Source organism: Leopardus geoffroyi, chromosome A3 (assembly GCF_018350155.1).
Source record: "Leopardus geoffroyi isolate Oge1 chromosome A3, O.geoffroyi_Oge1_pat1.0, whole genome shotgun sequence".
Classification (NCBI taxonomy): domain Eukaryota; kingdom Metazoa; phylum Chordata; class Mammalia; order Carnivora; family Felidae; genus Leopardus; species Leopardus geoffroyi.
The window spans coordinates 16588871-16614502 of NC_059336.1; the positions used below are offsets into that span (position 1 = coordinate 16588871).

The 25632-nt window shown below is 48.5% G+C and overlaps 1 protein-coding gene across 9 annotated transcripts in view; it reads right to left on the minus strand.

The window, feature by feature from the left end:
* The window catches only part of TOX2 (TOX high mobility group box family member 2), a 136527-nt gene that overhangs the window by 106480 nt on the left and 4415 nt on the right, over nucleotides 1-25632 (minus strand). For 3 of the 9 annotated variants that reach the window (XM_045444528.1, XM_045444525.1, XM_045444524.1), the window contains exon 1: nucleotides 2066-2206. The exons of 3 other annotated variants lie outside the window; for them this stretch is intronic. In XM_045444528.1, coding sequence (XP_045300484.1) covers nucleotides 2066-2191 — 126 coding nt within the window. In that variant the 5' untranslated portion in view covers nucleotides 2192-2206. Of the gene's footprint in view, nucleotides 1-2065; nucleotides 2207-2330; nucleotides 2451-19684; nucleotides 19817-25632 lie in introns of those variants that run through there. 3 more of the 9 variants (XM_045444526.1, XM_045444531.1, XM_045444532.1) reach the window with 3 other exon arrangements.

Consider the following 25632-nt stretch of genomic DNA (forward strand, 5'->3'; position numbering starts at 1 on the left):
AAAAAAAAAAAACAAACCAACCCTGGGTTCAGCTTCTGTTCCCCAGATCTGGGGGTATTCAGGAATGGTGATACTCCAGTCACACCCTCCCTTCTAAGACTACTCCCATCTCCCTTCCAAAGTCTTTCTTCCCACCCTGGGCTCTCAGCAAGCATTAAAAATAAGACTCAGCCTGTTTCAAGACAACAAGTAAGTCCCTGTAATTAACTCCTCCTCTCCCAGTCAAGAGCTATGGATGTGACCAGAGACATAGAGAAATTCGTACCAGACAGCACTGTGAAGCAGAATGTGGCCCTGCATCCAAGCTCCCTAAGAAGAGAACCAGAACACAAAGTCTCTGGCTGTAAGCACAAGGGGGAGAGCTCCCCAGGTCATATGTGTGTGTGTGTGCGCGCGCGCGCACACACACACACACAGTGTTAGCCATGAAGTTCTCCTAAGCAGAGCTATGGGTTCTGGGTCATTTGCTCATTCATTCACTCAACATTTATGGAGGTCCTACCACATACAAGGCAAAGTGTTAGGCAGCACATGTGTGTGCACAACACACAATCATCACAACACAAGGAGGGAGGTATCAGTGTCCCCATTTTATGGATAAGCAGGCAGAGACTTGCAAAGCTCCAAAAGCTGGCCCTATGTCACAGACTGTATGTGTGGCAGAGCTGAGAGCTGAAACCAGTACCTAACCCAGACCCTGGTACACAGGAGGCACTCCGTGGCTATTTCCTCAGTGGCTGGCTGGCTCCAACGCCATCCCCCGCAGACCAAGGGGCTGCGTCCTCTTGCCTTTAGAACCAGCATGCAGAAAGTGGAGATCACGCCAGGGGGCACAGAAGCTCCTCTTTCTTGGTCTCTCTTGATTCCCTTGGGGCATTCCAAGCAAGGGAAAGCAGGTTTGAGAGGGCGGTTTCCGTTTCTGGGACACACGTGCACAAAGCCAGCTCCTCCACAACGACTGTGATAAATCAGAGCACCAGAAGAGGTCAGGCCTCCTGCTCAGCTGGGTGCAGCCCTGTCACCTGCAACAAGCCCCACCTCCAGCTCAGCCAACTCCCTCCACAAAGACAATCTCCCCAGCGACAGCTGGAAAATGTCATTAATAGTAGGTTTCTGCATTCAAAATCTCTGTCGCCTATTATGTGTGTATGTGTTTGCCTTTAAATCTGTAACAATGTCAGGGCACCTGGGTGGCTCAGTTGGTAAAGCCTCCGACTCTTGATTTCAACTCAGGACATGATCTCATGGTTCATGAGTTCAAGCCCCAGGTCAGGCTCCATGCTGATGGTGCAGAGCCTGCTTGGGATTCAATGTTGCCCTCTCTCTCTGCTCCTCCCCCACTTACACTCCATCTCTCTCTCAAAATAAATAAAAATAAACTTAAAAAAAAATCTGTGACAATGTCCTTCCTTATCTTTTGCTGTCCTTGCTTTTACAACAGGACAGCAACTGGAGATCCCAACTGCTTATTTTTCAATATCTTTAACAGACAAAAGGAAAAGGTGGTACTTGCAAATCTGGGGAGGAAGTTTTATTGATTCCACAAACTCCAAAATCCAATGGAAGCAGCAGCTCAAACTTGGTTCCTAGTGACAGCCCCAGCTACTCCTCACCCCTCCTGCCTTGAAAAGCCCCTCCCACTCCTCACCCTAGGTATCTTCTGGGCCCCTGCCATACCATGTGTTATCCCCACTCTTGTTTCTGGTCTGAGTTGGCCAGGCCCCCCACCCACACCTGGCCAGGCCCACTGCGGGGTGTGCTGAATGGATGAATGAATGAATGAGTGAATGAACAAATGCTTCCTGAGTACCCTGGGCAGCTATGATGCTCAGGGCACCAAGACCTGCCCCTCCAGGGGCCAATCCCAGCCACTTTTAGAATTCCCTTTCAAGAAGGAGCTGCCAAGTGCAGGCCTCCTGGAACCCTCCAAAGCATCTTCATTCCACAACGTGACAGGCACCAGTCCAGGTCGCTGCCTGCCCCCACCCAGGCACTGTCTGTCTTCACCCCGCAGCAAAGGCCTGGCCGCCTCCACCTCAGGAGGTGGCGGGCACCCGCTGCTTACCTTCTGCTGAAACACACCTGCAATGCACCAGCGTCTCCCAAGTAGAAGGAGCCCGAGTCTCATTCCACAGAAGCCCTGGCAGCGAGAGAACGCGCCCGCGACAGCCTCTGTGCGATTCTGCTGCATAATCAGCAGAGAAAGAGAAAAAATGCCAGAAATAGCAAGCTTTATAAGCCCTCCTGACAAGTCTTGGTCCTCTATTGGCTGGAGGCCCGGCACCCCCACCCCCCCCCCATCCCATTCCTATAAGGTGAAATGGAAAAACCTGTTATTTAATCTCTTTTATCAAAATCCATCTTCTATCCCAATCTGGGCCTGAGTGTTCGGAGCTCCTGGCAGCGGTCTCCACACCAGGTCTCAGGGAGCGGAAGGGGAGGCAGCCTGGCTCTGCATCGTTTGTGGCTTACGAGCCTTCCCCACTCACGCATGCTGCCTCGGGAGCAGGTATTGAGCTGGAAAAGCTTCTGGAAGGCAGCCTGGCAGCACCTGTCAACACGTGAAAGTTGCATGCCGTTTCACTTGGCAGTCAGACTTCTGAGCATCCGTCCTGTGGAAATACCTGCACTGGCGTGCACAGCGCACACCCACAGATGTTGTTTGTTAAACAGACAAGAATCGGGGGCACGCTGAATGTCTCAAAGCAGGGCTGCGTTGCACAGATTAAAATCTATCCATTCTGTGGAATATGATGGAATGAGGAAGGTCTGCAGGTACTGACTTGGGACTGGTTGGGAGAAAGAATCCAGGACGTGATCCCATTTTTATAAAAACAACAACTGTGTGTGTGTTTGGATACACACTGTAAAAGATGCCAAACTGTGAATAGTGGTCACCCTGGGGAGTAGGATAAGGAGGTATTTTCAGTCGCTGCTTTTTCTTTCTTTTCTTGTTTTTTCCTCTCCTCCTCCTCCTCCTCCTCCTCCTCCTCCTCCTCCTTCTCTTTTCCACAAGCATGTATGACATTTGTAATTTAAAACAAAAACATGAGAGCCTGCCTGGTTCCTTCTCACTCCTGAGGGGTAGCAGGCCAAGGCCCAAGGTCACCCACCATGAGGCTGGATCAGGCTTGGGACAGGGCTGGTCTGAAGCTCGTTAGCTTCCACACAAGTGCAGTTAACTCAGCTCCGTGAAGAATGTGGACTTAGGAATAAGACAGAACTGGGTTCAAACCCTGGCTCTGCCTACTGGAACAATTAGCGTCCCCGCGCCTTAGTCTCTTCATCTGTAAAATGGGGATGACAGTGCCTATTAAGTGCCATGTACTGTGCCAGGCCCTGTTAAACCAATTTTCATTTTTGGACATTTTAGAAACACCAGAGGCTGCTGAGGAAGCCTCACAGAGCTGAGGATACTCAGAACTCAGTGAGAGGAGTTCTGGGAATCACCCCAATATTGAACACTTGTAACAATAATAAACTAAGTGACAAGAAAGACCTGGGGAACACATGGTAATAAAAGAGACCGATGACCAGCATATCTGCATGAGGAGGGGGCAGGGGGACTAGAAGGGGCTCCAGAGAGGAAGAGTCTTGCATCATACCTCTACACCCTTCTCATGCTGTTCCCTTGCCCAGGCCTTCACACAACTGACTTCTCATCCTTCGCATTCTGCTCAAAGATCTCCTTCCTTCCCAGAAAGGGCTCCTCTGACTCACCCACCCTGAATTACACTGTTCACAGCACACCCCTCCAGCCAATGTTTTCTGGTTGTTTGTTTTGATGGCTGCTTTTATTTGTTTATTGTTCATCTTCTTCACTAGGCTGTGAGCTCCATGATGGCCAGGACCCCTCTGCCTTGCTCATCTCTGGGTCTCATCGCCTAGCAGAGGGCCTGACAAACAGCAGGTGCTCAACAAATAGAAAGTACACACAATCTGTAGATCCAAGGCCTAGTTCCAAGCACACGGAACTTGTGTGAAGGAGAGGGAGATGTACATTTTGCACTACGATAGAGAGGTGGAAATTTCAGATATACTGAAGATCTGGAAACATACACACAAAGCTGGGAGAGTGCTAGAAAAGTCCATCCTTGAATGCTTATATGGGCTTAAGATGGAAAAGGACTTTCTAGGCTCAACTTTATTTGCACATGGACATTTACTTCTTTATTACAACATTATTTTTGTTTTGTTTTGTTTTGTTTTTTTTTAATTTTTTTTTTCAACGTTTATTTATTTTTGGGACAGAGAGAGACAGAGCATGAACGGGGGAGGGGCAGAGAGAGGGAGACACAGAATCGGAAACAGGCTCCAGGCTCCGAGCCATCAGCCCAGAGCCTGACGCGGGGCTCGAACTCCCGGACCGCGAGATCGTGACCTGGCTGAAGTCGGACGCTTAACCGACTGCGCCACCCAGGCGCCCCATTACAACATTATTTATAAGAAAATGAAAATGAGAATAAAATCCATTGATAGGGTATAGGCTCAATAAGCCACAACTCTCTGTGCCATGGAATAGTATGCAGCCAGACTAATAACCTGCGTTCACTGATCTGGAAAGAAGCCCATAGTGCTTGTTGGATGTTAAACTTTCTAACTGGGAATCAGAGACTAAGAAGAAAAAAGTATAATTTATTGTGACTAAGAAAGTGTGAAGGTAAAAAGCCTTCAATTATCATTTATTAATTCATTCAGTCAATAGCATTTTCCGTTCCCTCCCTCTGCCTATTTCCTACTCTATGCAAGGGACGGTTCCAGACACAAGGGCAGTGTGTAATTAGGACACTGTCCTTGACCCCAAAGACATCTCAGCTCATGTATGTAGGTGAGAAAATATTATATAAGGGAGACAGTGCTCACAGCTAAGAACCTCAGGGTCATTGGCTGAGTGTGGAAGGAGGGGCAGGGTTGGGTACACAGAGACGGGAGGAAGCATGTTAAGAGGCAGAGATGGGGTGACACGGGGCAGGTGCAGAAAATCCCTGCATTCTCCATCAAACACTGAACTCCGTTACGTGCAGGAATTCTGGGGTTGTGACCATGCTGTCCCCATGCATTCAGGCACAGAACAGCTTCCCGACCTGGACCCATTCACCCTGAGAGCGCCTGCCCCATTAAACACTTGGGCCAAGGTACCCAGTGCACGGTGGCAGGGGTCCCAGCTCTTCGTACCCTCTACTCAGCTCCTCTTGGGAGAACTCAGCATTTTTTATTTTTATTTTTATTTTTATCTGGGGCATTTTGAGGCAGCTTGATGGTTACGGTTCAAAACACAGAGAGATGACTCAGCTTCATGTGAAGGAGCCGAAGCCTTTTGGAAAGATATTTCTGTTTTAATGCTTCTCTCTTCTCAGCCACAGAAGCAGCTCATCCAGGCTGCCTTGTTTTCTTGATATTCAACTGCTCCCAGAGTTGGGGGCAGGGGCAAGGGCCAGACTCTGGGGGCCTGACTGCCTGAGTCTGAATCCTGGCACCACCCCTTACTAAGAAGACCTGGACAAAGTCATACCCTCTCTGAGCCTGCGTTTACTTAAGACTGCCTTGTGCGGTCTTTGTGCGAAGCCACCGTCACTCATGGCACAAAGTGAGTGGACAATAAATATTAGTGTTAGTAACAAAAGCCACCTGTGCTGACCTTCTGTGCCTGAACTATCTCACTTAATCCTTACATGCTGCCGGGCACAAGTTCCCATTTTACGGATGAACTGACTGGGGCTCAAAGCAATGAGGTGGCTTGAGTTTCCATCTTCCCATTCAAGAGGGTCAGTGCACACACCCCAGGCCGACTCAGCAGCGAACCTGTGTAAGTTCTTTCCTTCTGTCTGCCTCTCTCAGCACCAGTAGCCAAGTGCACACCAGCTCCTCACTGCCTTTATCTGCAAAATGGGGACAATATTCTGAGGTTGTTGAAATATTCTAGTTATGGCTTAATAAAAATAATTCCATGAGGGTGCTCAAAAACCTTCAATAATATCGCATCATTCCTTTCTCCAGTACCAAGAGTCAACAAAACGCTGAGCTCTTCATGTGCAATATCCCAAGGAGAGATACGAAGCTGTTTGGGAAAACACTCCTCACAAGTCAGGAGAAACCCAAAAATGAGGAAGAGGTGCAAGCTCATGCCAAAAAAATTAAAAAAAAAAAAAAAGGACTTTAAAATGATCCATAATGCAAATGGGCACACTGCACCTGCACCATGACATTAACACAGGGTCTGTCAATCTTCTGCCCCAGAACAAACATTAAAACAGAAAAGGCTGGTGCAGGCGAGCACATGGTAACCCGAGACAGTCAAAACCCAAGTTTCCATCCCTGTTCCCCTGCATTGCCCTGCAGTATATGCTGACAGGGCAACCTTAATAGTAACTGACTAATTGTAAACCCTGTGATTACCAGGGTTGATTTCCATGGAACTTCCTTTTACAGCACCGAGAACCTCTCACGAGCCTAATTGCCAAGTTCAATTTTAGCTCTGTCACATCCAGCCATCGCTGCTAACTAAGGCAGCTGCCTCCTTGCCAGGTAAGCTGTAATGAAGTCGGCTCCCTGCTTAATTTCACAATATTGTGATGCCCCCGTCAGCACCTGTAAATGCTGGAGGCTCTGAGCTGCTGTTGAATAAATCTCGCCCAAGGGAAGTGATTAAAGCCGCTTTGCGCTTCTGTGGTGCCTGTCTGGATCCTCACACCCACTGGGGCACCGTGGTGGGCTTAATCCCATGTGCCTCCTCGCCAAAACTGCCAGCCACTGCGGGGCCACACTGGACACCTGATGGTGCACAGGACCCTGCCTCCCTTCATCCTCTGTAAATGCCTAACACTCTCTCCACCACCCCGCAGCCCTCCCGGAATTCGAACTCATGTCTGACTGCACCAGGTGGCCTTCATGTAGTCCTCCGACACACTGCACATGCTCACTTGTGGGGCTTATGCCTCATTGTGTCGCAGTGCCCCACTGGCCTTGGCATCTGTCCTGTTATTAAACAGTCACCACCTCCCACACACGAGACTCCCCCTGACTGAGTCCCAACAGCAGAGCTGTGCTCTCCAGGCACTGCCGGGTATGTTTGGACTTCAGCTTTCGTCCAGAAATAGGCAGGAGTTAGCCATGACAGGGCAGACGGGCAAGAAGTGTGCCCTCCGAGCCCACGACTCGCTGGGCATACACCAGGTACTTTATACCCACATAATCCCCACAATCAGCCAGAGTAGCAAGGAAGAATGGTCTCATCCCCCCATTTTATGGGAAACTGAAGCCTGAGAACTTCCATGAGGCTGGTGAGAGGAATTTCTTTCAGCTCCAAATGCCAGTTAAGACAGTACTTCTTGTGAGGACCTGTCAAGCCTCTTCCCCCTTATCAAAGAAACCCTGGGGTAAATCTATTTCCCTTTTCACTCATCTGCCAGGAAGCCCAGAGCTGGATTTGCAGGCTGATTTCTATAACTGCAGAGCCCCAGGACCAACATACCTGCTTTCATTTTTCCACCTAGAATTTTTTCTGTCTTATATTTTCTTTGCCTCTAATTTTGGAATGTATTAAATATACTCTTATAGCTTCATATGTGTTCTTGTCACTGAATAACCAAAAATAAACAAGGAACCACCAAAAGTGAGACTCTGAGAGGTTAGGTGGGTGTCCCCAGGTCCCACAGCAGGCCCGGCGGTGTCACCTTCTTCCTCCCCTCCTCAGCCAAAAGCAGTTTCTGAGCATTTGCTTCCTGCCAAGCACAAGGACAGGTCCTGTGATAGCCACACTAACTTCCCAACACAAGGTAACGCTTACAGCAGCACATACTCTGTCCCAGGTACTGCTTCCTGCATTTACACATATTGGTTCTCAAGACAACCCTGTTAGGTAGATGCAATTATTATCCCCATATCACAGAGGAGGAAACTAAGGCACAGAGAAGCTAAGTAACTTGCTGGATGCTCAGAGCTAGTAAGTGTCACAGACAGGACTGGAAGGAAGGTTCTGGGCCTGCCGTCCACGCTCACTGTGGTGTTGTCAACTGAGTCACCAGATCCCTCATTTTACAGATGAGTCAAGGTTCCAAGAGACAAAGGGATCACCCTAGCCTGGACTTTGACTCTCCAGTCTGGATGGCTGCAGATGTAGAGAGAGAAGCCAGTGGCTCCAGAAAGCCCCACTCTCAACATCCAGCCAAGGCAAAGCCATGCTTCTGGAAGCAAAGGTCCAGGTCCACTCCTGCCAGAGGTGCACAAGGAGGCTGACAGGCTGAAGCACAAGGACTGGAAACCTTCTCAGTCTCCAAGGCCACCTTAGCCGCCCCTCCACCACCACCACCACTGCCCTGGACCCCTGTGTGGTGGGGCAGGCATCGCAAGCCAGCGGCCCCCACATGGGGAGCTGACAAACACACTCTTCCTAGCTCTACTGGTGCCTGAACCCCCAGTTCAACCAAAGACAGTATGGAAATGAGTTCTGAAGCATGAAGACCCAGGTTCAAATCCCAGCTCTGCTAGTAGCTGTGAACCTCTCAGGTAAGGGTGAGCCTCTCTGCAAAGTAGGGGATTAATGCCACCACCTTGCTGGATGTCTGTGGACACTGGCAGAGACCACTGGCCCTGTGCCCACACTCCCAGAATAGACGCGTTGCTATTTCGGTGCTGGCCTCCAGCAGCATCCTGGCAACTCCTTCCAGGGCATCCAACAGGAGATGACAGAGGGAAGGGGAGGGCAGGGAGGTTTGCTCCAACTTATCTCATTTAGGATATGCTTTCTGGGACAAGACTGAAAAAATAAAATTAAATAATAAAATATGAGGTTGGATAAAACCCAAAGTCAGGATTGATTTTGCTAGAACTACTCGGTCCTACCTCAGGCAGAGAGGAGGGCTAAGGGAGTTCCCAAGGGTCACCCTACCGGTGGTGGGCATCTGTGACATCCCCTGGCCATCAGCAGCAAGACGGGCTGCCGGCCATGTGATGCATCCCAGTTGCCGTGGTTTCTGTTTATTCTGGGGCCTGGTAAAGAGGAGTGTTTGCTATACTCTGACTTGGCCGTCACCTAGGCCCCTGCACTGTCCTTGGCTGCACACAGGAAGAGCCTGCATGCATAGAACAGGCACTAAGATTAACTCCGCCCCACAGGGGCTCAGTCCAACCCAGGGTGGATGGGACCAGGCCCCCATTTTCAGATGAGAAAACCAAGGCTTGAGGCTGGTGGCACTTGCCTGGAGGTTCATGGTGATGTCACAAGGAGCAGGAATTCAAACTTGAATTTGTCTGACCTGTCCCATTTTTCCACTTCTGTGCTGGCTCATTTATGATCAGGCCTTTCTAAAACTGCACCATCTGATATGCCTTGAGAGAGCCTGCTGAAGGCTCAGGGACATCGAAGGCAGCTCACGGGAGTAAGTAGGTGGTTCCCCAGGGGGCTGGGCACTCAGGTCCCCACCCCAGATCTGATACCATTCTCAGTTCATGGTTCAAAGATCACTGACCAACAGAACTAAATCCAAACCCTTACTTACCCAGCACCCTAGACCTGCCCCTCAATCCTATACCTATGACTTCTCCCTCACTGCCTCCTTGTCATTTCCGACGCCCAAATCCCTCCTCTTCCACAGGATTTCCTGGGTGCCTACGTGAGCATTAATCTCTCCCTCTTCCCAAAGGCCACCAAGCCCAGCTGCACAATGTATAAGCTGCCCATGGAAAGGTGTCTCACCACCTCCCTACTGAAACTGTGTCACATGGGGGCTGCTCAAGGGACATCTATGAACCAAAGTTAAGTTCATAGCCCAAAGTTCACAGCCCAAGCATGCTGACACTTAGAGGGAACTGGCACATCAATGGGTGCTTAAATGTGCCAAGTCTCTCCTTCCACAAGACCTTTGCACATGCTGTTCTCTCTATCTAGAATGCCTACCCTGCCCCCACCACCTAGCAACGTGTCTTCCTGTAACTCCTGAAGTCCTTTCTGACCCTCCGTTACCTGGCCTCATAGCACTTGTGCAGCTCTCCTGACCAACCTTGTCATGCTCCCATTTTGTGTTCCATTATGTCATTATACGTCTCTTGTTCACCCTGGAGTTCCTGCCACAGTGCCTGGCACACAGCAGGGGCTCCATAAATGTTTGCTGCCAGCCATGATAGATTATAAAGATGAATGCAGGTCCTCCCGTTTCTACACATGGGCCCTCTGCACAGTGACGTCACTGCTCCTCTTATCAAGAGATGGAGCCTTTCTTCACACCTTGAAGGTGGGCTTAGCCATGTGACTTTATGCGGTCACTGAGACAGCAAGTGTTTCATAAGGAAAAACTTGAACAGCACCTGTGAACCAGAGCATCTTGTCTTGCTGCGCCAGGAGCCCCGAAGCGCTAAGTGAAGGAGCCCGAGCTGGCCTGCTGGAGGAAGAGGTTTTGGGAAAAGCCCAGCCAACATTCAGCCAGCTCCCGGCCAGCAGCCTGCCAACCACCAAACAGGTGAGTGTGGCCATCCTAGATCATCCAGCTTCCAGATAAATGACCGACTGATCACAGATGCAGGAGGGAGCCCCGCGGAGACCAGCCAGCCCATGCCCAGAGAGTCTTCCAGCTAACCCACAGATTGTGAGCTAAATAAAACAGTTGCTTTGAAGCACTAATCTTAGGTGGCTTTGTATGCAGCAACAGACAACTGATACAGGAGCTAACAGAAGAGCATTGGCCATGATACGCTCACAGCCAAAGAACAAGTGTGTCTGGTCTATACAACATCAAGCTGAGAACTACAAGTGCCTCTTGGGACGTAGAAAGCAGCTCAAACCCTGGGTTTGAGCCCTACTGGCCTATGACCTTGGTTTGAGCCTGGACAAGGCAGGCACTCACCTCTGTCTGTGCAGTGGGAATAACACATCCTATGCCAAGTCTTCTAGGTTGAGATGGTTTGAGTCTAAGCAGGGAACACATGTAAAAGTGCCCCTCAAAGGAAGCTAAAGATACTTTGCATATGGTGCAGAATAAGCATCATGACTTCAGAGCTAGATAGATTCTGGTTCGTGATCCATTCTGCTACCCGCAGGCTGTGTGACCTTAGACAAGTTCTCTATCCGAGCTTCTGGTGTCACCTGACCAGGTGTCAGGTGTCTGTGACATGGCAAAAATAATATGTACCTTGCAGGACTCTTGTGAGGGTTAAGCAAAACAGTATACATAAGACCCCTGGCACATAGTATGGATCCAGTAAATAGTAGCTCCTCCTCTGTCCCCACCCCCACTTAGCGGGTACCTCTCACACCACTCCCCTTGCCACCCAACTTGGCAGTAACAGTTTCCATGTTTGATATCAACATCTTGTGCCAGGTGCCAAGTTGTGACTGTAGCTTACATAACATCCAGAGAGAGAGAGAGCGAGGTTTACATGAAGAATGAGAAAGAGCTGGGTATTGCCAGATTCTACTGGGGGAGAAAAAACTCGGGCCACGGATAAGAGAGTAAAGAAGGCTGAAGATGATTCAGACCTGAATCCTCAGCCTCAAAGTCTTGACACACCCAAGCCCACATCTACCTTCATCTGGGATAATTGTCTGTGGTCCTTCCTCCCTTTGCCTCCAAGGCACGGGGTGTGCTGCCTGGGGCTGGCCACGCAGGAAGGAGGGAGGCAGGAAGGGGGGCTTGTCACAGTGGCAACCAGCTCTTCCCTACACTGAGACTGCTGGGTAGCAGTGTTATTCCAGGCCTTCCGTCCCACAGAGCGCCTACAGCAAAAGCGGAAGCCCCTCGGCCCCAAGGACCCCAAATGCCCAGAAAATGGTCTACAGAAAGGGTCGAGGATGGACTCCACCCCACCCCACCCCACCCCACCCCACATGCACATGTACACACACACACACACACACACACACACACACACACACACACGCACGCACACACTGATGAATAAGCTGAATCAGGGAAGATAGATGCACCAGTGTGGGGGCAGGAAGGGCCCCAGAGAAGAGGGGCACAACACTGGCTCACTCCCCTTGCACACACCACGCCTGCCCCAAAGCCCTCTGCGGCTCCCCCCTATAGGCCCCAAACTCCAGGGCCTGGCACTCAATGCCCTTCCCAAGTTGCAGGTTTTGCCTCTTCTTCCACACAAGCCTATACTCATCCAGACAGCTCTGCCATAGTTCCCTAAGCCACTGGTCCCCTTGGCCTTGGTCACACCCCCTCCCTGCTTGGTGCAGTCATGGAGGCCAAAAATGGGGGTCCTAGCTCACAGGTTTGGGTTCCAGTCCCAGTGTGACCAGGGCCCAGTCACCACATTCCTGGTGCCTCAGCTTATCTGCACAGCGGGATCAGCTTCTACTCCAAGTGTGGTTGCAAAGAGTAAATAAATAATGTAAGTGAAATACCCATCCCATGATAGATACTAAATTAATGGCTCTTCTGCTCTCCCCTCCTCTATAGGTCCTCATCCTATCCTTCTTGGAGGTCCTGCCTAAATGCCTCCCTCTGCCAGGAAGTCCTCCCTGAACACTACAGGTCTCAGGGATTCTCTCTCTCTCTCTCCCTCTCCCCCTCCCTCCCTTTATCTTCCCTTCTCCCACCCTCTTCCCTCTCTTTTTCCTCTCTCCCTCCTCCCCCCCCCCTTCACCTCTGAAGTAAGAGTTGTCTTATCCTGTAGAGAGCCCCACCTATCTGCCCATCCCTACCTGCAGGCTCCATCACAACCTAAGGACAAAGACCAAGGACCAATCATGAGCAAAACCTTGTGAGGCTGCAGCACAGTGCCCAGAGAGCAGAAATGGCTTACCCAAGGTCGCACAGCAGAGTTCAAACAAGAGCAAACAGTCCTGCCTCCTTGTCCACACTCTCAAGGCTATCAGACAAGGATACTGTGTGTGGATACTGATGGGGTCTTACCCAGATCTCCCTTTTCAGCTCTGTACCCATCCCCCAGTAAATGAGTGCTAATGTCCCTTCCTCTGCAGAAGAGCCCTTGGCTGATAGGAGAAAAGCATAGGAAGCATATCACCCCTCCCCCACCCCTCCCTGAGGAAGCCTATGGCCAGTGACCAACTGACAAGGGTGTGCAAAAGGCCACCCCCAGCCCTGACCTCAACACGGGACCAGCTCTGTAGTGCCACTCTTGCTCCAGGGTTCCCCGCAGGATCAGGCTGAAGCAGGTCTCCAGCTGAGACCACCTCCTTGCTTCCCTCCTCCCCCAGGCTTGTCCTGGGCCCCCATGACCCTTCTCAGGAGGGCACCCCACTGGATCTCTTTGACAAGCATCCTTGTCTCAGGCTCTGCTTCTTGGGAGCTCAGCCTGACACAAAGGACTTGATTCTCAAATTGTGGTCTTCTGACCAGCAGCCCAGCATCTTCCAGACCTTGTTAAGAGCTGAAAAATCTCCGGCCCTACTCCAGGTCTCCCAAATCTGGATCTGCATTTTAACAAGACTCTATGTGATCTACATGCACGTTCAAGTTTTGAGAAGCTCTGGCTTAAGGTAGGTAGTCACCAGCCAACTGCGGGACCATCCAGCAAACATGGTATTAACAACACGCGCCCATCTGTTACAGCAATTATACAGCTAATGTGGGCATTATCCAACCCTGATTATTGACTGTGGAGGTGAGCCAGCTAGTGTGGACATAACCACCCCACACACCAGTGTGTTATCTCCATGGCCCACCCCCTGGTGAGTGTGAGTTACAACATTAGCAAGATGCAAGCTCCATGTCCTTCTGGCCTGAGCTCCAACCCCACACCCTACTTGGTCACCAGAATTCTGTTTCTCTTTGGAATGAGTCGAGTGTCTGCATTAGTCAGTTAAAGCCTTTGCCTCTACCCCTTCTTGAGGAGACCATACCCCTAACACCAGACAGCGAAGAAAAGTTCCCCAAGGGCACCCCTGCAGAAGATGCTAGAAAGAGGGGAGGTTAGGATTCTCCAAGATCCTGGTGGGTAGGGAGGGGGAACAAGGCCATGGATGTCTCTGCCCTGGAAGAAGCAAATTCCTGGCCTGCCCTGAGTCAGAAACCCCTCTTCAGAGGCCCCATCCAGCCACCCCAGGGTATGAGCCCCCTCATCCTGGTGTGAGTCCCTCAGAGACCCTCTAAGGGGTTGTCCATGACCTTTGCAAAACTAAAGGCAATAACCAAGTCCTATGTGCTGAGCAGACCCCAGGGCCAGCCCCGGAGACTGCAATAATCCAGACGTGTGTTTGGACAGGAACACCCTGCAAAGCTCCGTCAACTCTCCCTGTTGCCTGAGGAGGGAAGCGCTTCACCTTTTGCTAATCGTCCTAATTCATTTTTTATTACTAACTTTCCTGTTTTCTATTTGCCATCTGATTGAAGATATTACCAAAGGCATTTAAACAGCATCAGACCGTACCACAATGGCAAACATAACTCTTTTTATTGAAATCTGCATTAATATACATATAATTCCCTGATCACAAAGACCTCATGGTCCACATGTTACACCCTAAGTGAAGGCAGGTTTGACAAGAGGCATACACAATTGAAGGTTCCTCAAAAGACAATAAGCCGCGTCAGAAGGGTGGGACAAAATGGACACTTTCTCGTGCTGCTAGGGAATGTGGATGACTCTTCTGGAAAATGACATGACAATCCAAATCAAGAGCCATAAAAATGTTCACTTTGGGTTCTACTTTGGCCCACAGCCAACAGCCTGGGTCTTTCTGCAATGGTGGGAATGCTCTGTATCTGCACAGCCCAGTGGCTATCGAGCACTAGTGTGACCTAGGAGTTCAATTTGATTTGATTTGATATTAAATTTAAATAGCCACATGTGGGGGTGCCTGGGTGGCTCAGTCGGTTAAGCGTCCAAGTTCGGCTCAGGTCATGATCTCGCAGTTTGTGAGTTCAAGCCCTGCGTTGGGCTCTGTGCTGACAGCTCAGAGCCTGGAGCCTATTTCCGATTCTGTGTCTCCCTCTCTCTCTCTGACCCTCCCCCGTTCATGCTCTGTCTCTCTCTGTCTTAAAAATAAATAAACGTTTAAAAAAAATAAAAAATAAAAAATAAATAGCCACATGTGGCCAGTGGCTATCATGTTGGACAGTGCAGGAAGCCATCATCGAGTCTCTCCTAAACAATAGTAATCACCTGCATCCACTCTCGCCCTCATCCAAAGTTTTCCCCAGAAGACAGCCACCAAGATTCTTCTAAAATGCAATACACCTCAGCTCCCACTGCCCTTTGAGACAAAGTCCAAGCTCCTAGACATGGCCTTCAAGGCCCTATCTCCTGGGGACAGAGAGCATCCCACCTCTCAGGGAGCCTAAGGTGTTCCAGGTGTTGAAGGGGCAATGACAGCGGCACAGAGAACAGCAGTAAAGACCTGGGTCAGGGGGGAGAGGGATGGCCCTTGAGAAGAAACCTAGAAGACACATGGGCAGGAGTTTACCAGGCAGGTGGGAAATGCCCAAACCAGAGGCAGAGCAATCAGAGCTGCTCCCACAGACCCCCGTCCTTGTGAAGCTGATATTCTAGCAGTGGGGGTGAGACATAAACAAGAAATGCAAGTTATGGTCCATGAAAAGAGAAGAGACAGGTAAGGGGTTCCTGGAGGACCCGGGTGGGGCAGAACAGTCTGCACTGAATATTCAGAAAGGAAAGGACCCAAATCAACACTGTTCTTTAGTCTGCACGGTGGGGTCGTGGCAGAGGATCTCCCCCATTCCCTAAACATTTGGGCAGGTAACATAATCTTTATAATTTACAGTTTAATAAAAAGAAGGGGGTCATCCCTTCAGGAGAGAAGTCACCCAAAACTCCTGCTTGCTCAACAGAAACGTTCCCACGAGCTGGAGATTGTGCTATCTCTGAAGGCCAGGCCCACCGTGCCCCAGATACCCCAACCCAGGCAACAGGGAGTGATACCCTCCCCTCGAAAGCGGCAAGGTCACCACCAGCAGGGAGATGGGAGGCGGACAAAACAGGGGGCTGAGGTCTACCAGCCCTTGCCCCAGAGAGCCAAGCATTGATTAAAATCCAGACGATTTTAAACGTCATCCCTCTTGACTTACACTTCAACTTTCTTTCTTGGGCTCAGCTGGAGGGGAGGGTGGCATGTGGTAACAGTGGGAATTCACATTTATTAACAGTTGCAGGCTGGGGCGCCTGGCTGGCTCAGTCGGAAGAGCATGCGACTCTTGATGTCGGGGTCGTGTGTTTGAGCCCCATGTTGTTGTGTAGGGATTACTTTAAATAAATAAATAAATAAATAAATAAATAAATAAATAAATAAATAAAAGCTAAAACAAAAAACAAACAAACAAAACGCTTGCAGACCCCAGACACTGCCTCTCACGTTTATGTTTAATCCTCCTGACAACAATATACACATAAGACATGTAAAGGCCCAGAGACAGCGAGTGACTTATTCTTGGAAACACAGCCTAAGTTATGTTATAGTGGCCATCTCTAGAAAATATAACCTTCACACTGACTCATATACTCTTTCAACAACTTTTTATTGAGCACCTACTCTATAGCAGACACCATACTGAGGTGCTGGGGACTCAGTGGTAAAGAAAACAAACATGACCCCCAGTGGTCTGAAAGGTGGAACAGACACTCAAGTAATCTCATAGACACATTGTGCGATGGGGAAAAAATACACTAGAGGCTGTGATGGAAAATAATGGGATAACTGCAGTAATTAGAAGGTCAGAGTCTTTGAAAAGGCGAAAAAAAAATGAGTAAGAGCCAGTCATGTGAAGAGTGAAGGCAAGAACATTCCAGGCAAAGGGAATAGCATTTGCAAAGCCCCTCAAGCTAAAAAGAGCATGGTAGGGGAGACTGGAGGCATGAGGGGGCTGGAAGCAAGAAGGCTAGGACGGCTAGAATGAGGTCAACCACGGGGAGGTTGTCTTTGCTCACCACCGTATCCCCAGCACAAAGTCTGGTGCCTCGGACAGAGCAGCTGGGAGTAAGGCTGGAAAAGCAGGCAGGGGCTAGATCACACCAGGATTTATGGGCCCCCCCCCCCAAAAAAAAAAGGTATTTGATGTTATCTACACACCAGGGGGAGCCACTAGGAGGTTTTAAGCAGAGGTCTGATTTAGGTTGGTAAGAGTTCACCAAGCTGTAACAGAGAGCCGTTGAGTGGTTTCACCCAGAGAAATGACAGGATCCAATTTACACATCAGAAAGATCTTGATCATGGCCGGGATAACTCCTCAGCTCATCCTAATGTGACTTGTGGTCACTAGATAGTAAATGTCCCCCAAAGCTAAGCATCCCCAGCTGGCGTGTGGGAGGGGGCCGCCTTTCAGAAAAGCAAGACAAAGCAGCAAATGACAGGATGTGTTGACAGAGCATCAGATGGGCACAAGGCTGTTGGCAGATGGAAAATTGTCCCAGAGAATGCCTCAACAGGGTCGTGGCTTATTGTTAATGTCGAGCCATTAGGAAAACACAATTATGTGCTTCACTGATATTGTAAGACATAATCTGAGACAGAGCGCAAACATTTAGTGCTTCATCCAAAAAAGAGGTAAGACAACTAACAGAAGAGTCACTGGAGGAGAAGCTTGCATTGCACAGGTGGGTGGCCAAGCCCTCCAGGTTGTTTGTTTGTTTGTTTCTCCTTGTCTCATGTCTCTCATTCAAAGTCAAAGTTTGGCTCTTAGGCATCCATAGACAGATTTGGAAAGGGAATTAAAATTAACCTATCCCGGATAATAAGCAGACCTTATTATCTCATTTAATTTCATAAGCGGGAATTTAATCCCATCCCAAAATGGTAATCCCATTTTGTAGATGAGGAAACTGAGGCTCTGAGATATTAAGTAGCTTTCCAAATGCCCTTGTTTCCCTCTTGAGCTTTATCTCTTGACACTCTCAACCCCTTCTATGCCTTTGTAAATGTTGTTCTTTCTATCTGGAATACTTTTCTCAACGTTCTTCACCTGGCCAATTCACCTTCAAGCATAGACCAGGTGTCCCCCCTCCTCTGGGAAGCCTTCCCTGACCACCTCAGCCTGGCCTGGTAATCCCACACCCATTTGGAATTGCTTATCTTTGCCTATCTCTCTAATAAGACTGTGGCTCCTCAAGGGTTAAGGACCAGGTCTTAATCACCTGTTCCTGCCTAGCATCTACCATAAAGCCCTGCAGACAGCAGTCAGTGAATGTTCTTTGCATGGCTGAATGAATGAATGCACTCTTAATAAGTTGAAAGCCGGGATTTGATCCCAAGCCAATATGACTCCACAGGATATCTCTTGGCCAGAGTTTATGTCTGTGTCTTATATAGATCAATCAGAAAACATAAACAAGCATGGAATATATCATAACCATACTGAGGACTTCATACATGGCTCCAAAAGAGATGCCGAAAAGCACCACTTCTCTGGGGAAAACAGGATGATGTATGTGGGGTAGAGGGTTAAGCAAATCCTTTTCCCTTCTGCAAGAGAATTTCACCTTTGTTAACTGTCTAGCATAACTCCCTGGAAACCTGATTAAAGTAGGATGTTAACTATGTTACTAGGCAACTCTGCTTATGGTACAAATGACCCCTGACTGGTAAACTGTACCTGGACTGGAAGTAACTATAAATAAATTATAAATATCTGATAAAGAAACCAAACTTTAGATTTTCCTGAGTGCAGTGACTCTTATAACTGACATGCCCCCTTGCAAGAAACCCTCGAACTAAAGGCTATGGAATTGCTACAACAGATATGGGTCATTTGAGGAATAAGGCTTGTGAGCAGGGTAACTTCCAAACCTACCCGTTGTGGGTCTCATTCCCTTGCACCTAAACTAAAACCCGGGGGGTGGGGAGGCAGGTAACAGAGGAGCTGGTGGCTACCTCCATGGACTAAGGCAGAGACTGTGGCTAGAACTACTCCTGCAGAGGAGGAACAGATCCTATGCTCTGCTGGCAGGTGGCTCCTTCAAGGAGACAGGAACCAAGTGTCGCCCATGTGTGTCTTGTGAGTCTGAATGTTTAATTGAACCTCATCAAGTCCCTGTGGGATATACAACCAGAAATAAGGGAACTGATACGGAGAGAAAGGAAACCGTCCCAACCAAAACCACCACTACACCTATTCTGAACGGGAAAGCTCCTGAGACTCAGCCATTTATAAAAGACAAAAAAAACCTGGGATGGAGCCTATGTTCGCTGTCCTACAGAGGGATGACCTGAATGGTACTAGGCAGCAGGAATGAGGGAGGTCATGTAAATCATGGAGGCCTCACCACAAACCTGAGATGGAAGTGTGGTTATGTGAGAACACAGGAGATCAGAGAAGTTAAGTGACAGGTACAAAGTCACACAGCTTGTAAGTGGAAGGATAGGAAGCCAGGCACTTCCGCTGAACTCAAAGTCACATTTGAATCCACTGATTTTGCAAAACAATTAACGTACAGCTCAGGTGAATGAATAGAATAGAAAAAAGCATGGGGGTTGGGGTGAAGGGACCTCCTTAAATAACGTAGATACCACCCACTAGGCACTCAGTAAATATCTGCAAAATAAATGAGCAACGAAAGGCCCAGCGTCCATATTCCACATTATCAAGTTCAGTTCAAGTCAAAACACAGCGAAATGGAACAATAAAATTTATGCATGAGATTGACCCTGGGTTATACGACTGAGTTGGATTCATTTCCAACAAGTTTCTAAATCATTTCTGCAAATGAGGCCCAACTTCAAGATAAGCACGTTTTAATTAGCTGTAATATGAAGGCATTCTATTACCAAGGGATGTTTGAAGTTGAAAACCAAGGCAGAAGGCCCAGCTGGGAATCCCCTGGCCCCTAGAAGAGCCAAGGTGTCAACAGTAAAACCAAGGGGCAAGCTGATCCACTCTTCCATCCCTGCAGAGGGCAGGAGCTCCACCCGGCACCATGGAAGCTGCAGGAGAGAGGAGGAGAGAGAACACACTCTGAACTCCAGCTCTGCCAACCAGCTCCTCTGCTGCCTTGTGTAACGTGATCTACTTGGATCTCAGTTTTGTCACCTACAAATGGGGACACACGTGCCTGGCATAGTTAGGAGGCTTAATGAGATGGTACGAGAATGAGCCTGAGATGGGGAAATGCTCAGCAAATAAATCTGCACTTACTTCTACCCTACTTTCCTTCATAAAATAGCACAAAATTTAAAAAATAAAAATCAGTGAGAGGGGACTTTTTGTTCAAGATGGCAGAAGGAGCACACACTTTCTGCCTCTTTTCTAAATAACACTAGAATAGAAAAAAAAAGATATACACACATATAACACATATATTCATAATTCTTATATACACACATTAATATTCATAATTCAGACAGATAGATGGATTAAAGTGGAGTAACTCCAAAGAGCTCCCAAAAGAACACAAGAAAGGGCTGGGGATCAGAAACACCAAGAGTGCCAGGCAGTAAGAAGTCAGACTGACAATGAAAGCCTATCAGCTCCGACGCACCAGCACACCAACACAGTCCTTTGGGAAAACTATTATCCTAACTGAACCCCAGAAAATCCCCGAAGAGAAGCAGCAGGGACTGGAAGCCCTGGGCCAGGGATGTACCTGGACCTTTGTGTCAGCTTAACAGACCTCACAAAAGCTGACTGTAGGATCTGCCTCCAGCCAGGGAGGAGAATTCCAATTAAATGAGAGATCTGCTTCAGGGAATCCCCACTGTGGGTAGGCATGAGGCAGGAGAAACAAAGTGTACCAGTATCCGTGGGTAACTGCTGGTCTACATGGGAAACAGATGCCCCCAACCTCAAGTGAACTTGTCCCATGTGCTAATAGAAGTCCCCAGCTTCAAGTATCCACACACAAACCACATCCAGGGCACCTAAAATCAACTTCACATTGCTTACCCACAAAACTGTGGATTTCACAGGCATTGAGGAAACTTAACAACTACAGAGCAGATCAGTCTAGACCTCTGTTTACAAGTAAATGTCCATCAAGAATCACCAGACATGTGTAGAAAATATCAGCATAAAAAGAGGCCTAAGGTGAAGAGAACTAACCACCAAGAAAACAGAGTTAATGCAGGAAACAGAAGATAACTTAAAAAAAAAAACAACTGGGGCGCCTGGGTGGCGCAGTCGGTTAAGCGTCCGACTTCAGCCAGGTCACGATCTCGCAGTCCGTGAGTTCGAGCCCCGCGTCGGGCTCTGGGCCGATGGCTCAGAGCCTGGAGCCTGTTTCCGATTCTGTGTCTCCCTCTCTCTCTGACCCTCCCCTGTTCATGCTCTGTCTCTCTCTGTCCCAAAAATAAATAAACGTTGAAAAGAAAAATTAAAAAAAAAAAAAAAACAACTATTATAATCTTCAAAAAGATTCAAGATATTCACATATCCATTTTATAAAAGAAATGGGATACTCTGATACAAGATCAATCAAGAAATAATACAAAATTCTGTGAATGAAAAAGTGATTAAAGAATAGAGACAATAAACTTATTAGAAGTAAACTGAAGAGTAGTGATGACTAGAAGTACCTCCACCCAATACCCTCAGGGGTTACCCCTAGGGAGTAGGGCAGGGAAGGCAGTGGGGAGAGGGGATGAGAATGAGCAGGACCCCCATGTTTTCCTTTATATTCTACCATATTTATGTGTATCTTACAAAGAACAAAAACAAATTAAAAAAAAAAAAAAGGTGGGACTCAAGATCAAGTGGGAAAATGACAGAAAAGCAAAATGACATTGGGAGTTAATAAGCAAAAGATGTGTGTGATATCTATCCTATGTTATAGCTACAGATGATCTGCTCATTTACCTCTGAGCTTCCTGGGAGCTCAGAGAAGGTGAAGACAATGGGGATAGGACAGCCATGGACAAGGGCTGACACTGAGGCAGGGGCCAGGTGAAGAGCCTCTTATTGAAGCTGTGACAGGACTCCAGCCCAAGAAGAAAGCCACTGTCCCCTGCCCAGAGCTGACTCCCTGAGGCATGGCCCAGAAGTTTCTCAGAAATCAGTGTGGAGTCCTCCCCACCACACGGGAAAGTACGTGACATCTCAGTAATAGAATCTCTTTGGGCCCTAGAAAATCCCATTAATTATAATTTTTCTTCACTCAGACCTAAGAAGCAATTATCCTACAGTTCTCACTCACATCATGAGATAAGGAAGAATCTTCAGCAAGTGACTCAAAGTCTCTATAAATCATCAACATGCTGGCCCTTGATTTCCTGGGAACCAAGAGAAGGATGAGTTTTCTCCCTATGTTGCATCTCCCTGAAACAGGCACTATAGTGCTCCCCTTTCTATGCATTCATGCCCAGCTGATGGGGATGTCCCAGCTGTAGCCCCCACTGGGAACCTCTCTGCTATACGGAGCCACCTGGGCCAAGGAGATGCCCTGCAGCTAATGACTGCATGTTGCAAGAACCAAAGACACAGGTAGCCCTCCTTGCCCCAGTTTGAGACAACGCTACAAAGCCACTCCAGATTAGTGACCATGCTCCAGACCAGCTTCTCCCTCCATACAATCATGCTTCCCTTACTTCCTTACAGGTACACTTCCTGGGAACTTCCCCCAAAAAAACTTTCCACAGGCAACCCTCCATCTCAGAGTCTGTTTCCAAGAAGCCCAATGTAAGACTCTCCAAGGTGAAGGAGACTCTCCCCATAACTACAGAGGGCCTAAAGAAGGCAGGGGTCTCTGGGATACCTGACTGTGTCTGAGCCAAGGCCACATGGCCCAGTCCAACAATATGTTCCCAGCAACATCAGCATCACTTGTTATTAGCGCTGCACATTTTCAGCCTCTCCCCAAACCTCCTGAGTCAGAACTTCTGAGAGCAGCACCTAGCAATCTGTTTCAACTGCCCTCTGTCCAGGTGATTCTATTGCACTAAAGTTTGAGAAGCAGAGCCTCTATGACTACTGGGTGAAATGAAACACAAGTCATTAAACTTTTCCATCAGCAGAAGACCAAGGGACAGCTGCTGATAACAGCCTGATTCAGCAACATGAAGCATTCCATACTCTGCTCCACACCTCTGGCTCCAAGGCACTCCTTTACTTAAAACCCAACCAGCTGGGATGTGACACCCTTTATGACAATCTCTGCTGGTGTCTCAGCTCCCCTGTAGGCAGGCCTCCCTGCCTTAGGCTACAGTATCCCCAAATCACCCTCCAGTCCCCCTTGCAATAATTGCTCTCCCCTCTGCCCAGGACACCGTTCCAAGAATTCTACATGTCCCCCACATAGCCCGCCTGGCGTATCCTGTAAGACTCTGCTGTGTGAGGCCTTCCCACAGCCCTGCCACATCCCCAGACAATTATATATTTAGTTATGACTCTGCATTTTAAGCCATGTTACAGACCCACACAGCCTTTCATCTAGCAAATAAAAGTTTCCCGTTGAGTGGCTGAGCCTTCAAGACACGGCTGCATCCCCTGGCACACAGTAGGCACGCAATAAAAACCTGCTAAACATCTGAGAAGCCCAGCAGTAAATGGGTAATTACATAGTGAAAAACCACAGTCTTGTTGCTCATTCAAGCAGGACCAGAAGTTTGTTGTTAGACAGTAGCAAGTTTAAGCATCAGGATAATTGATCAAAATTTATTATCCTGTGTTATACAGCATGTTTTCACTAAGAGATAAAATTACAATTTACCACGACTCATTAAGTTAATAATTATTTACCATATGTGTTTATTGCTGCTCCCAAACCACACTGAAAAATCACTATGCAGGTTTTTGGTCCATGTAAATAGGATGACTGCCAACCACGTGGGCACAGAATTTACTGACAGGGAGACACAGGACTAAAATACTGAACAGAAAGCACAAGCTCTAGAGCTCTGTCACTCTCATCGCCATCACTTTCTAGTTTACCTGTGTCACATTTTCCAGGCCAATGGTTCTCAAACAGGGGCACTTCTGCTCCTCAGGAGACACTTAGCAAAGTGTGAGGATATATTTGGCTCTCACGACTACGGAGGAGAGGCTGCTGGCAGTGGAAGCTAGGGATGCTACTACACATCCTGTAACGTGCAGGACAGCCCCCCAAACAAGGAATTATCAGGTCCGAAGTGTCAACAGTGCCGAGGCTGGGAAACACCGTTCTAGATCAAAGGGAACTTCCATGTCTGTTTTTTTAATCTGAGCTTCATAGCAACAGTATGAGGAAGGCATTACCGCCCCCTTGTACAGATGAGAAAACTGAGACCTGCAGCAGTTAAAGAATGTGCACGAGGTCACCAGCCCACTCCAGAGAATGGTGAGGCTGCAATTAACCAGTCTTCTCTGCCTGATGAATCCAGCTCTGCTCCCACACAGATTCAAAAAGGAAACAGAACCCAAGGAAATGAGCAGCGCCTTGTCAATTCATTATGCTGAGCAGTCCGGTGAGAGACGGCTTCAAACCAGATGCAGGAAAGATCAGATCCAGAGACCCAGGTATGGAAACACCTGATGTTAGGAAGACCCTTCCCCTGCAGCAGCTGGGATTGGCCAGTCCTCCAGCATCTAGTGCTGAAACAGGTTCCTCCAGCATTTTAACTTGCATCTGTGCAGCTCTTTATGAATAGAAATGAAAGCATTTCCTGCTGGGGCCACATGCTATATATGCATGATCTCCAACCTCAAGGCAACCCCATAGGGGAGGTGTTGCTGTGCCCATTTTGTAGATGAGGAGACTGAAGCACAGAGAAATAACTGGCCTATGCTGATGATGGTGAAGGCAGCATTCAAACCCAGTTCCTCTGGGTTCCAGAACTTACACTGCCTTCATATGTTGAGACTAGTTCTAGGAAATCAGAAGCAAGATAGCTGACCCTATGGAATCACAAGGGGCCAGCAGTCCTTAAAGGGGATTCTTGGGACAGGGGTGAAGTGTGGGGCCCTGTCCTGTATGCATAGTCTCAACCGCTCTTCAGGCTTACTGACTGCTCTCTGTGCTGGGCTCTGTCCTCCAGGCCTACTTGGGTAAGCTCTTCTAGGAATGACCAGTCAGCCAAAAGAGTCTTGGCCCCTGCCCTGCCCTGGATTTGATGGCTTACTAAATCTTATAAGAGCCAAACACATGCTAAGTGCCTCAAGCTACAGGGGACAACTGGTGAGCCCTGAATTTATTCATTCATTCAGTCAGTCAGTCCATCAGTCAGCAAATATTTATTGGGCACCTATGTGCCAGGTCGGCTCTAGGAATACAAAAGTGAAAGTAGGCACAGTGGTTCCTGCCCTCTGAAGCTTATGAGGGCCCATCTCCTCAAAAAGCATCGTTCTCATCCTTCTTAGGTATACCACACTCTACAGTCACAAAGGCCATACCCAGCCTTCATTCATTATATCTCCACACCACAGCTCTCCTTCTCACTAGACCGATGTTCGCTGATTTGCTTGCCCTTTGCCAAGAGGGGAACAGAGGCCCAGAGAAGGGCACTGTTATGCTCAAGGTCACCCAGGAGACTGGAGGCAGCAGTGCCAAGCCTGGGCTGTGGCTCCTGACATTCATAACGTACAGGAGTTTTGGTGTAAGGACCCTTCAAGACAGACTAGGGGAGGGGCTACAGAAAACACATTTAGGTGAAAAGTAGAAGAGCTTCCTAACAGCCTCCAGAGTCCCCGGGACCAGCCATCCCAGCTCAGAGCTCACCTGGCTCACAGCCACCTGTGCCCCTGCAGAGAGAAGCAGTGGGACCTCATCCACCAGAAACACAGAGCAGGACTAATAAACCTCAAGTACAGG